The following is a 14,210-nucleotide window of genomic DNA, read 5'->3' on the forward strand; positions in this document are numbered from 1 at the left end:
AGAAAATATAAACAAGTTTTTCATGCTTCAGATTTAAAAAGATACCACCAATAAAGGCTACAGACACTCAGCCTCTAGCTGTTGCCACGAGAAAAGACAACAGAATCCCTTTAAAAATGTTGTGTATGCTTTTTCCACCCTTCAACACAGAGGTCACTGTGCAAAGCAATATTTCCACGAAAACATAGCTCCAGTTTAGATGAACAGGAAAAAGAAAGACACGCAACGATATACAGTTTTACCAGATGTAGTAATTAAAAATCCAGGTTTAAAAAAAAAAACTAAAAGCATCACGAAGTCATCATCAAGTTTTCTGTTTTATTTAAGATTTTAGTTTTAATTCTGAAGAAAGAGGTACATTTCCTTGGTTTTAGTTTTAGCATCAGGTTATAACCATGTTTATTTATCTGTTTCTTTTTTCCTGTCTTTTCAATACTGCACAAACGTCCAGAAACTACAGGGTTAAGTAAAAGCTGCAGGCAGAGGAGGTCAGAGGTTGCTCCTGATGGTGATCATGTGGCCCCAATGCAGTGCTATCCCAGAGTGCCCTAATTAGGTGAATCTTTGTTTTTTTAAAAAAAAGAAAGAGAGACTGACAGAGGAGACAAAGACTGAAGTAAATATCACTCGTGTTTCAGCTGCTTATAATTATATTACGTATAGGCTAGGTATTAAATCTGTGAATACTTTTAAAACATTAAGGTTTACTTTAAATCTAAAGCCAAAATTAAAGAAAAATCTTATTCTCCCCTCTTTAAACCACTCTTTAGCAACATGCCAGTTACTCATAGCTATAACTGTTTTGTCTTTCAACACACTTCATGTCAAACTCTGACACAATAAAATCCCCTTCTCGAAAAAAAAACATAGCAATTTCTCTGTGTAGTGCCACACTGAATGCAAAATAAATGCTAGGCCACTGCTTGCCCCACATGTTCAGTAACTTCATTTAAATTAAATACCTTTTTCATGTTTCTGCATTTGATTCTGCATCGCATTTTTTCCCCTACTGTAGATTTGACACTTTTCCACTAGGCAGAAATACTCATGTGCAAAAGACGTAAGACAGTAATATTCTCCTTAAGCATTGAGACTGCATTTTGATTTTGATTTCTCTCTCTCTCTTTTTTTTTTCCTTAGAATGGTTAGAAAATATTTCAAACAGTGTATTTCAAACACTGGCTCAGCAAAAACTTAACGAAAAGATATGGTCATGACCCTGTGATGGCATTGCATTTGGGGGGGAGGTTTGATCAGGAACTGGATTCTTCAGAAAGAAAGATATGATGGGGAACAGTAGGTGGGCATGGGGAGGAGTCAGGGTGGGACACTTCCTGCATTTCTAACGTTTTGGGTTTTATTTTTCTTTTTTTCTTTTTCCTCCTTTCCTAATGACGATCCAGCGCTGAGCTCTGTAGTAGATCTGTGGGGGTTTTACTGGGGGGTCTGAAGGCTGTCTGAAAGCCTGGAGGTGGGGAATGGAAGCTGGTGGGGTTTGAAGGAGGAGAGTAGGGATTCCAACTGGCTCTGTGCAGAGGGATCTGTGTGCCGAAGGGGTTACTGTGGTGCGTCTGTGATGGCGCTGCACTGGGGCCGTCCACCTCTGTGAGGGCCTGAAGAGATTTTAGCCAATGTGGAGGATTGTCATCTTGAAGGGTGTCTAAACTGTTTCCTGTGGAGGCTGGGATACCTATGAAGAGAAGAAAAAAAAAAACAGGGATACAGGCAAGTCAGAGCAGAAGCAATAAGCTGAGCACGAAGGAGGTCAATTTAACCTAACAAAGAGCAACAGTGAGAAAACATGATTAGTTTGTACAGAGAGTGCAATTTACATTATTATATATAATTACCCTGCCCGCAAAACACTTAACATTAAAATCCAGACAGCAGAAAGTTCCCCCTCAGAGCACTTCATAAAACACACATTGTTCTATCAAACATCCTGCGCAAGGACTGCATCCCTGTTGACGTGACCTCACCACACCAAACCACCAGTACACTGCATGCTTCACCACCTACTCTGCCTGCTTGAATCATGCTTCAGCCTCTCTGACAGGGAAACACAACCAGACAGCCTTATAAAAGAGAGCTTTATAAACAAGTGGAGTACGTCCCTTTTTAAATAACAAAGTCCAGCGAATGCCTTCAGTGCCTCAGGACCGGCGGCGCACATACCGGACATGCCATCCAGCAGAAGGGACACCTACGTTGACCCTACAGATAAGCACTGATCCGCCTGACTGCCTGCAAAGGTCCTGGGCATGCATTGCAAAGGCCTAAAGTGACACTTCGTTATACCTAGCAGTTCCATAAAAATTCCTGGACCCTTGAGGTTTTGTGGATGGAAGCTGGAAGAGACCACCGCATACTGCCTTTTTTCTTTTTTCCAGATGTAAATCAGTTTGTGCCAAATACCCATTTGATGGTTTGCCATCGGAGCCGAAGGAGTGAGAAACGGTTACCTGTGATGATTGCGGGGTCCATCCAGCTGCCAGGGCTGTCCCAATTCAGGCTGTCGGTGGTGGCAGTGTTGGACGTTGGTACACTGTGGTTGGCGTTGGAGGGGGAAGAAGCATTGGGCAGTCCACCAAAGTTGATGTTAATGTTCGGTAGAAGTGCCCTTAGCCCGTCCTGCCATTCCTTCATATTTAAACTCTCTACAGAACTGCTGTTGTCTGGGAGATTTACCAACAAAAAAAATGAAAGATAAAAAAATAAAAAGCTGAAGTTAGAAACAGATGTCCTTCTGTGGTGGGGTATGGGATTTTGTTTTTACTTTTTAAACTAAGCATTTAATACTTTTGCTGTCCAAAAACTAGGGTCAATGTTTATATGATTGATTAATTACTCAGAGGGGCTGGCAGGTTTTAAACCAAGTGTAAGGGAGTGGGAGAAAGATTTAACTCCTCCCCCAATTCATATTTCCCCCTTTTTTTTTTCTTTCAGTTCAGAGACTCAAATAATCAAGGGCACAGTGGCTCTCCCTCTATTTCTAATAGGGGAAAACCCACCAGATCCTTTATGAGAATACCTCTGTTGCAAGCTAGATAACCCAATTCGGCTGCTTTATTAATAGGCAGCAGGCTCAAAAGGGTTGTTTTCTTTGAGGTATATCAAAATGAAGAAAGGCTAGGTAGGGCTTTGCAATAGAAACCGAACATGAGGAACCAGGAAGGCGGAGGAATATCATAAAAGTTGTTTGTTTTGTTACAGCTTGCTCATTCACAGCCCTACAGATGTTCTTCCGAAGGAAATGGCAATTAGGTTCTCATGAAGTTGGAGAGAGTGCAATTTCCTCTTGCAGTTGAAGAACAGTAGTGAAAATTCTTTAGAGACCTTTCAGAATAATTCCCGATGCAGCAACATCCTCAAAACTTTGTTTAGAGGCAAATCAGCTGGACACCAAAACAGTCAAGTCTCAACTGTTTGCCTAAATGTTTCAGGGCATGTATTGAAAAAGGACAACAGGACAACGTGGCTATTAGCACTACAGCAAATGGGCCCTGAACACAAACGTTAAATCATACTATCTAGAACAATCAGGTTCTACGGTCCATCTCCTGCTTTAGGTATCTCAAAGCAAAACAAACCTCATGCAAGCATCCTAGTATTCATCAGCCAATAGAGAAAGTCGTAATTAACTTGTGGTCAAGTATATTTGAAAAGAAAGTGTTGGGTGGTACGTTGGCAGTAGGCTTTTTTTGACAACAGCCTAGAATACGACTTGTCAATCAGAAGTGCTACAGCAAGATAATTCCATAATACTGCTACTTCATCAACAACGGAAGAGATTTAAGTCCTCATGGAAAATCAGAGGATATCACTAACTCGCAACTCTGTGTTGGAAAGAGAAGAAAGTCTCGCTTGCTACCAAAACCTGCCTTGGCAATTTTTGTAAAGCTGACCACTCAGAAAGAACTGATGTCTCAAACAATCACCTTTTTGTAACCAGAGAGGAGAAAAAAAAGCAAGTTCTTGAAATCCTGTGCTTTCATGCAGAACTGTCCTTCCTCAGGCCAGAGTTTTTTTAGAATAAACTTCATATAAGATTCTGCTTCTGTACAGAATTACAGCAAGCAGCTTCAATCACAAATCACAGCAAGTCATACCTCAGAGTCCATGTTACCAACTGAACTTTGAAACAAATGACTATGCAAATCTGCTATACCCACTTTGCCTATGACGAATGTTGGAGCAATGCATTAATTTCATTAATTGCATGCCTAATGAAGCTGTTCTAGCACAAGCATCCACCTGCATGCATAAATGTCCGACGTAGCAGGACGGCAGCTGACACCCAGAACGTCTGCGGCCAGACAGAGTGGTGCAGCGCATGGAGCTTGGACAGGAATAACAGCACAGGCGCAAAGAGCGTACTGCGAAAATCATCCTCTGTGCCTATGCAAGTGTGCAGAACACATTTGACCACAGACTCTGGAAGGTTTACAGTCGACTGCTGTTATTCTCACTCACTGGCTGAGGCTGGGGAATCATTCTTCCTCAGAGGTTACAAGCGTGAAGTACCTCCATTGGGTAAGACAGACAACTCATAAGCACTCCCATAAACAAAGAAAAGACAGCCCAAAAAGCAGGCAGTGGAAGTAAATCCGAAAGGCTGCCCGTTACCACATGCATTACGTTACATCTAAAGATTCAAATTTTAAGTGTTACAGGAGAAAAAAATAGCAGTAACACAACTGCAACTCTGCCTGAAGCAAGTAACCCAAGACCAGCTTTTTTAGTTACACCTTAGCACACAGATGCAATCAAGCCTCCAGACATAAGGGTGACTGTATCCACACACTGCGTGCAGCAATGTGCTCTGTGGGGCTTGGTTTACTCTGCATGAAAAAACACAGGCTTATCAGCTATTTGTTCTGTGTTTGTTTAGCATCGAGCCACAGTGTGCACAACTGGCTTTCAGTTCTACTTTCATTTCTCCTACTGTAAATCAAATCTATTTCCTCTTTCCTCCAGAGCTCCCACTTTTTTCTTTGCAATACTAATGCACGCAAACTCTTTTACAGAGTTTGGTGCAATACATTTTTCATTCAAACCTATGATCCTGGGGTTAAAAAAATAATCAAAATTTTAAAAAGTAGTAGTCAGAAATATCCTTGATAGGTAATTGCTCATAACTCTCTTGAACATCCATAAACCTAGCTGAGACCAGTTCTGAACTCATTTTTTGGAAGAAAAGTAGCCAGCTCACCATCACAGAAATAACTGTGCAACAGATTCTGCATGGTACACCATTAGTTTCCACTTTATTTTCTCACCACTGCTTCCAACAGCTTGTACAAAGAAATGCAGCTCAGTTTAATTACTCACTTCCGCTACAATGCAAAAAGCACGCACAAGATGCTCACTAGGACCACACATGAGTGAACATACTCATCGCAATACATCACGAGCTTGTGGATTCGCAGCTCACAGGATCTTAATCACAGACATCACTAACCCTCAACATGCCCTCAAAGCTTATGTGCAAGAAAATAAGTGTGTGTAGTAAACTACACATCTGCAACATGCCACTGAGTAAGTCTTAAAACCAGCAAGATGTCATACTTACAAGGAATGGGATAGGAAAATAAACGTAGTAAGGCATTAGGCCACTTTGGGCCAAGAAAATATACATAATTTTGTCACATTATACTCTGTTTTAAAAAGACATAATACAGCACACATTAAGAGTCTAGAAAGACAGCAAGCAGTTGAGATTCACAATTTTCATAGAACGGAAAGGGCTGGCACTGTTTAGTGAGGAGACAATCTGTGAGGCTGGCATAGCGCACCATTGCTGTGTACCCTCTCTAATACAGAACAAAAGAAAATAAGAAGAATCAGAGGAAGACTGTCCTTTATCTCAAATGTCAGTACAAAATCCACTTGCAATCACAGAAGTCAAGAGAAGGCAGGCCTAAAGGATCCAGTATCTATAAAAACAGTAGTACTTGCTAGCAGTAAGGAAGTTTATTAAAATCTTGTGCTCCTGGGTACAAAAGTGACAAAACTGCGAATTCCAGGATTTATTGTCTCTCCCAGCCAGCCAGGTTTGTGGGGCTGAAAGGCAAGCTATGACAAAAACATTGACCTCTGACACCACATAAAAAGCAAGCAACATATTACTCAGGTGTCTGTAACAAGGTTTTCCAGCTTGGCTAATAAATGCATAGAGTGAAAAAAACAACCCAAAAAACAAAACCAAACAACAAACCCCAAAAAACCACAAAACCCCAAACGTGACCAAAGGTTCACAGCTTTGTTGGACTCCCAACCTCTAAGGAGAAATGCTGCAATTAAATTATTCTTGTAACATGGGATCTTGGGATCTGGTAAGGGATTAAGATGCAACAAGGCATTAAAGTAAAGATCAATAGAGAATGCAATGCTCTACAATACTCCCTGCACTGTGCCCCGAGGCCTCAGTTACTGGCTATGATAGGTAAAACACCCAGTTAGAAAAAACTCCCGATGCGACCCAAGTACATGAGCAATCTCCAGGCACCACACAGCAATACCCGAACCAAACAATTAAATGAGCATGTCCTTGCCGGAGTCTGACAAGTTTTAAGTAAGAGCCTAAATGAAAATGCAAGTCCACCCCAGAGGCAGGAGTTACTTCCACCACCTGAAGAAAGTATCTTCAGAAGAAATTACTACTCATCCCTCAGCTAGTTTGTCCTTTCTGTTAATTAAGTTCATGCTTCACCATGAAGCTAGTACCATAGCTAAAAATGAGAAAAGGTTAGCTCTCAGTTAACAGTTCTACTAAAAAGGGCATTTACCTATTATCTTTCCCTACTTCTGAACTTGAAGGGAGTAATTTTTTGACTAGCTAGCAGGCTTCTCAGCTGGACATCATAACCTAGGGGCATGAGAGCCAATACACCACTATTTCCCTCTCTGAAGGAGTGGGAACATCTCCTTCCATAGCCTCATCCTAATTTAAAGCAGTATGTCCACGGACAGTGGGAGAACATAAAAGAAAGCAAGTTAAAACCTAGGTGACTGCAATGAGAAGATTTTACACACCAAGATAAATTGGAAATTCCTCCCACCATGCCCTTGCTTTGTCTCTGAGAGAATAACCTGGTGAAGCGGCACTGAAAACATCACTATTCACATGAAAAACAGGCTCAAATACACATCCTGAACTCAAGTCTTCCCTTGATGTCCATTTCCTAACCCTATCTGGTCTAGCGGAAACTTGTGTTTACAAAGGTCAACAGCTCCCACAGTTCTAGCACTGAACTTTTTCATGTGTCTGAGGCAGTATGCCAACATGAAATAAAAGCACTTGTTTGTAAAATTTTCAAAGTCAACCCCTGGCTTAAAATGAGCAAAGGGAAGGAAAAAAAAAATCGTCACCACAAACTTTACCCATCTACTCAGTTTAAACAAAAAAACACTTAAAGGCTAGCTTAAAATAGAATATAATGGAGAAGCCTGAACATTCATCTGTATAAAAGCTGGTCATTTAACAAATTTCTAAATAAAATCACTGCCCCATCATGACATCCTACCAGACAGTCTGGTAGTGTTACTTCTGTATCCTCTACCTGCAATGCCTTAACATCATTCCTTCAAGTGAGGCAAAGCAGCGTGTACTGGTAGAGACACAGCAAAAAGGATCATGGTCAAGCGAGAAACACTGTTCTGTTGTACATAATCAATACCTTGAAGATGTTTGCACAAGCATCAGCTGCATTGACCCAGGCTGTTCTGTGACTTCATAAATCCTCACAAATGACACCACCATGTAGACTCAAAGGTGTTTCAGATTTGGTTGCACCACATTTGTGATGTTGATGCACTTGATCTTTTATATCAAGGGTAACAGGATAGCATGTCTTACAGTTTACTTGGTGGGAGACAAGCCCACAAAAAGGGATGTCCTACAGAGACTAAATAATTTCAAATTACTGCCCCAATTCCGATACAAATCTATGGTCAAATCCATATCAAAACTCACACAGTACATGCTTAAATAAATACAACTAACAGCAAAGATCACAAGACTATCACATTAAGTATAAAGCAAGTGTATTTCTTTGCTCTGCCAAAATTATATTCCAAGCTGTTACAAGAGCTTGATTTCTTACTAATTGTGTAAAACCATTAAGTATGTTTATGCCCTAAGCCCTAAATATTCTAGGACTAAATATTCCTAAATATTTGCTGAAAAGCAAGCAGTCCTGCAAATCTAGGTTGCAATTATTTATTTCTTGTTTAAGAGCCCATCAATATGCGATGTGTGTGACCAAGGCACATAGCAGTGCTACAGAAGTTTCAAATAAGCACACAAAATTCAGAACAAAACCATCATACAAGAGAAAAATAAACTTATTAGCAATGTCACATTCCTGACCACAGAGAATAGCAACAAAAGTAGTGAAGAGACTATCAAGCTGTGTTCAGCAATGGACTGGCTATTGCAATCACCTGCTTGGAAGAAGGCCCTTCTGAAATCTTCAAGGACACTGTACAAAGTTGGGCTTGGGGCAGGGGTGGTACAAAAAGAAGAAAAAAGGGAACAGGAAAGACTAACAAGGAGTTCATCAGGAATCTTTCAACTCAATTGGAAACAAATGGGGCCACCAGAAAACACACCCTTTGCAGCGACATCCCTGTTAGTCCCTGCCTGCACTTTGTGCTACCATTTGCACAGATACCACAGATAATCTGTGCTTGCCGTGAAACAGCCTATTACCCTATTCCAAGAAGCAACCGGGACTTCTCTATTTTCATCTCAAAATGACTTTCCACTATTGGTATTTCTAGTTTGCAAAAAGCTGTCCAATATTTCACTCTGTCCTCTCTTCTCCCCTCCTCGATTTGCCATATCCTAAAGTGAAATTATGCCCACCACATTAGATAAATTCAAAAGCCTTTCATCCAAAGCTTATATACTTAGCCATCAACAGAACAGTTATAATAAAAACTGTACCTGTGTCACTTTAATATGAATAATAAACTTGTTCACTCATGGAATTTTTAGAAATGTGAGTAAAACCCCAATTAAATGCTACAGTTAAGGATTTGCTCTCAGGCTGCAGTGATTCTGTGCATCTATGATTTCTAGGAATCCCACAATGCTTAAACCAAACAGTGAAGTTTCAACTCATTCACAGAGGCCCGTGAACATCACTGGCAGATTCAAGAACATCAGGTCTGCCCACATTTAAACAGAAGCGTTGCCCGTCCAGAATACAAGTAGCCACTTCATATTAGGGAGATACCAAGTGACAGAAGCACTAGAAGATAAAGCTATTTAAAGGAAACATTTGAAAACCTCACTGACGTTCTCCACACATGGGAAGCAACTTTCCAATTCATGGAAACAGCTCTAAGTGTCATGCCACAGTGCGGATTTCAAGTCCTATGGTCATGAGCTCCAAGAGTTGGGGAATCAAAGGAAATGTACATACATACATACCACTCAACCCTCCCCCCCAAAATTGGCTTTGGTAGTAAAGAGACATCAGTCTGACCTCAGCTTTAAAATAACACAAGTACAGCCACTTTTATCTTGATTCCACATTGATTTCCATGGTTATATTAATTCCACAAGTAGAAAAGGAACAGATTGAACTCTAAGTATACACTTCAAAGGGGAAAGTAACTTTTTCTAAATAATTTTCCTTTTTGATGAAGATCTGACACTACAATTTTTAAGCTTTCTGTGACTAAAGTGTTAAGAGTCAGAAAATTTAATTTATTTTCAGGGGAAATCCCTTCTACAACATCAGTGAAAGGACAGCTCATGTTAGATATTCAGTAGGAAGATTCATATTTGCTTGTATGTACAGTGTCAGAACTTTATTAAGTTTGAGAAAAGCAATTTTACATTAAGTATTCTGGGGAGTTCTTGTGATTGCCTTATACTTACCATAGCTCAAGAGACCAAATCTAACACAGCCAGCAACCTAATTTTAAGCTATAAGCAAATTTCAAATTGAGATTCTAACTTGCTTTGAAAACATGTTTAACTTCCTATCAGATGTTTCCACAGTATCCCACCATTTTTTATTATTGACTTTTTAATTGTTTATTGCTAAAAACGCATAGTAGTGAACTGCAGGACTTCAATCAAGTTGCGGCCCATTGTCTTGCATACAAACCCACAATATATTCTGCAATGCTTCCACCTTAGTCAATAAATAACCTCTTTCATGTGAGCTAAGATGCTTCAAATCCAAAAAAGGACCCCATAAGAAAATGGCCAGCTCTTGCCACTGATAATCTTAAATATCAACATAAACCTAAACTGAGTGCACAAAAACTTCAGATACTGAAATGAAGGAAATAGATACCCAAATCCTACATACAGAACAGTTTGGTTAAAGAGCTCAGTAAGACATGCAATTCCATTCATCTGAGAAAACAAAGTTCATTTTAACCTAAGCATATCTGCTGCTTACTCTTAGATCCTGCATCAGAGGTCAATCTCACCAGGTTACCCCCATCTGTCAGTAAAAAACAACCTTTGACCTCAAACGAAGATTCTGCGTGTACAAGGGTACTTGCGGGTACATGCACAGATACATGCATAAATAAACCCAAAATATATGGATTTTGACCTATGGCCAAAGCAACAACTAGAATTAGCAAAGAAAAATCAGACCTTCAAAGCTACATCAATAATTAGCAAGAGTCTATCTAGTTACGAAGGTTCTGGATTCTAGGAGTACCCAACCAATCCTTTGACCAAGGCTGGGAGCCCAGCATTAGCACAGTGAATGCAGACTGAGAAATTATAAACTCATTTTTAATTTTTCCACATCTGTAACAATCAAGGCTGATGTATATTTGTAGATACTTCAATCATTCTGTGGGAAGATTAGATAAACTGCAAGAAAGCTGAGAAGGAAAACGAACCTTCCATGACAAGAATTAATTCTGATTACTAAATGCTGTCTTCCAAGAGAGGTGACCCACTTTTAAAATAATTCCTTTGGGAACAAGCTGAAGTTCAAACGAGGCTGATTTAGAAGGAATCAAGAGATGTCAAAGGATGGAAAGGATCAGATTTATTTTTTTTCTCCTCAAATGTGATCTGGTATCGCTGGGAGGAGAAACACTTTTTTGTAAAGCTGCTCTTTCAATTGCTGCTACCCCTTCAGGATATTTCATTTATGCTCCTCCCACAACACAATTTTTAGAAAGATTATGTTTGCCCTTCCCTCAATGGTTCTTCAAGTTGGTGCATTTCAAAACGTCTTTATGCAGAAAGCCTACGAACTGTCTGTGCTTTTTGCTAAAATTCATCAGTCACAACTAATATTTTGTGAGTTGGACCCAACTCAGAAGCAGCTAAAGTTTCCAGGTCCGTGCCCAAGGCCTCTCGTTAGACATTGCTACTAACAGATGGCACTGTGAAGCGTACTAATTTCCAGTCTTTAAAGGGAAAAAATCCCAGGTTTTTAACAGCACTGAGATAATTACATCTTTTAACTCATGCTAGTGGTTTACTGTATATTTTAAAGTGCCAGTTCGTATTTCAGCAAAGCATCCAAGAGAACACAGCACCCCAAGGCTAAGCATCTGCCTACTAGAAGAGGGAGACAGATGCTACATCAGCCAACAAAGCTGCCTCTTGCACTACTGCAGAGCCATTCCAAGATCTCACAGGTTACCTATGAAAGGAACCAGCCTTTATAACTTTAGCTGAACCAGCCCTAAAGAGGAAGGGAGAAGTTATTGTTCTATAAGCAATAAATGCAGTCTTCCATCTCTAAAACACAGGCAAAACCCCAATATTTACTGCAGCTGAAGCTCATTGGGTGACACTACTACAGACACAAACAGCCAGGAAATTTGATGTGAAATACCTTCCATGTGCTTGTTTCCCCCTATTTCTGGGGAAGAGTTACCCAAAAAGCTGTCAGGACTGATGGCCCAGAATGCAAATTGGGCCAGCCACTCAGGCCACCAGTTTCAGACACCATCACATTTATTTCAAGTCTAGCAGCATTAATGAGATTTGTCATTCCTCTAATGTATTCAGCCAAGAGAAGTTGGAGAGTTTTTGGGGTGGTGGTGGGGTTGTTTTTTGTTTGTTTTTTTTTTGTTGTTGTTGTTGTTGTTGGTTGTTTTTTGTGTTTTGTGGGGTTTTTTTACACTTTTTTCTTTTTTTTTTTTCACATTTTCTTCTTCCAAAATAAAAATACACATTTAAAAATAGCCATCTTACTACTCAAAAAAGCAGGATGACTGTCTTTCACTGCCATCTCTACTAATCTTACAATCAAAGATTTTAATAAATTTGTAAGAGCTTAAAATTAAGCCAGAGATCAGGACAGATATTTATATATTCAGCTTTATTTGGAACATATCTCCTATAAAATCATAAGAAAAAATTCCACAGGGTTTTAAAAACAGTTTCAATATTAGCACTGAAAAGGCACTGGGAGGGAAGGGGGCGTGTGTGAGATGAGATTTTGGAATAGATGGAGAAGGAGCAGGACTTAAAGGACAGGTGCTGTGGATGAACTTCTCTCTGAGATTGTGACAAGATTACGCTAAAGACGACAGGCCCTAGTAGTAAATGTAGAAAGTCTATGGGGTTAAGGGACAAGACACCAGAGGTAGGATAAGGAATATCCATAGCAGATTTCAAACAGTGTGACTTCAAACTTGACACTGACATAATATTTTGGAAGTTAATCTGAAATCCCGCTTCCATTTACTTAATTTTAAACCCAGGAGCACCACCCTGGGTGCATTAAAAAAAAACAAAAAAACAAAACCAACCCACACCTCCAGACCAACAGAAGTGAGCAAGCCAAAAATTGATCTTCAAATTGAATTTGTTCCATATTGTGCTGAACAGTTCACTGGTGAAACAGAAAATTAGTTACAATGAGAAATAAAAGAATGAATTTTGGGGGTGGGAAATACACACAGACACAAAGCACCTCCTAAAGAAGCTGGGTAGAGGCCCACTTTCTCCACGGAAAGAACAAGGATGCAGCGGGCACAGGGACTGACGAGAAGAACAAAACATGCAGTGGCAAAGGCTGCACTAAGAACAGTCATCTTTGTTGAGGAAAACAGGACACATAGGGTCTATGCAGGGTCAGTAAAAACAATACTGGAACAGCTCAGGGTCATTTACAAACAGTATTTTTCATTTTAGAGTTTCAAAGCAGTGGCCTTTGCTTTCAAATGAGGAGGGACCTTGGTATCAACGTAACACATCCACTCCTCAGAGGACCTGCTCTGCACTTTGGAAAGATACAGGCCTTTAGAAGTGCCACAAGTGGCATCTACAACTAATAGTTGTATAGCCAAGATTTTCACCAGATGCCCTATTTTTCAATATTTATACCTAATCAGAGACAGTTATAGGCAGCCATAGATTTAACCAGGGCAGAGAAAATGACATTCAGCTGCCATGCTTTCTGTCCAGCTGCTGTCAAAGGCAAACATCAAGGAAGACCATCAAGTGAACATGCTCTTTAGAGGATTAGGACAAAAAAAAATAACGGACTAATGCATCTCTTACTGTTAAGAGTAAGGCCATCAATACTTAATACCAGCATTAGACTTTCACATATTATCAGGTCAAGAGGAGAAACATAGCAAAATGCTCTTTCAACCACTGCATCCCAATAAAGGGATGTGAGGCAGCACTGTTTAAGTCATAGTGCCTGTCGCTAGGGTATGGGATTAAATGCATTTTGTATACAGCATTTGGAGAATTTTAGGTTTTGCAAGATGCTGAATTCAACAGCAATACCACATGGGCCAGACCCTCTTTTGAAAAGGCACAGTAGTAGCAGCAGAACCCCCCAAAACCCCATACCAAATTATTATCCCAAGACCACAGAAAAGTATTGGCTGCTATGCTGCGTATTTCTTTTTTTTTTGTTCCTCGACTGCATAAAACAAGCCACGTTTTCTTTTGTTCAATCAAACACTAAGAAACAACCCACAGAGAAGACAAAGTCAAAAGGACAAAGGTCAAATAAGAAATGTGTCCCAAATGGAAATGAGGTTACATTTTGAGAAAATATGAAGTCGGACAAGGACTTTTAAAGGCAGAGCATGTCAATGCTAATTCTGATATCTCATCTTTCTCTGTGGTCTAAAGTCTTTTGAACAATATGATCATAGACAACATACAGGAATCTTCCCTTGTTTTACTAAAATGTCCAAAAGGCAGCATTAGGCAAGACAGGATCTGAATTTCAAGACGAGCTCAA

The 14,210-nt window shown here is 39.9% G+C and overlaps 1 protein-coding gene across 2 annotated transcripts in view; it reads right to left on the minus strand.

Annotated features, from left to right (window-relative positions):
• Positions 1 to 294: 294 nt before the first annotated feature.
• Positions 295 to 14,210, minus strand: part of CNOT4 (CCR4-NOT transcription complex subunit 4) — an 82,680-nt gene continuing 68,764 nt past the window's right edge. The window contains exons 12-13 of one of the 2 annotated variants that reach the window (XM_086470535.1): positions 2,463 to 2,675; positions 295 to 1,690 (exon numbers count right to left, since the gene is read on the minus strand). In XM_086470535.1, the coding sequence (XP_086326661.1) occupies positions 1,389 to 1,690; positions 2,463 to 2,675 (515 nt within the window). In that variant the 3' untranslated portion in view covers positions 295 to 1,388. The remainder of the gene's footprint in view (positions 1,691 to 2,462; positions 2,676 to 14,210) is intronic. The other variant, XM_086470543.1, reaches the window with a different exon arrangement.

This window comes from Leptosomus discolor, chromosome 1 (assembly GCF_034619465.1).
Source record: "Leptosomus discolor isolate bLepDis1 chromosome 1, bLepDis1.hap2, whole genome shotgun sequence".
NCBI lineage: Eukaryota > Metazoa > Chordata > Aves > Leptosomiformes > Leptosomidae > Leptosomus > Leptosomus discolor.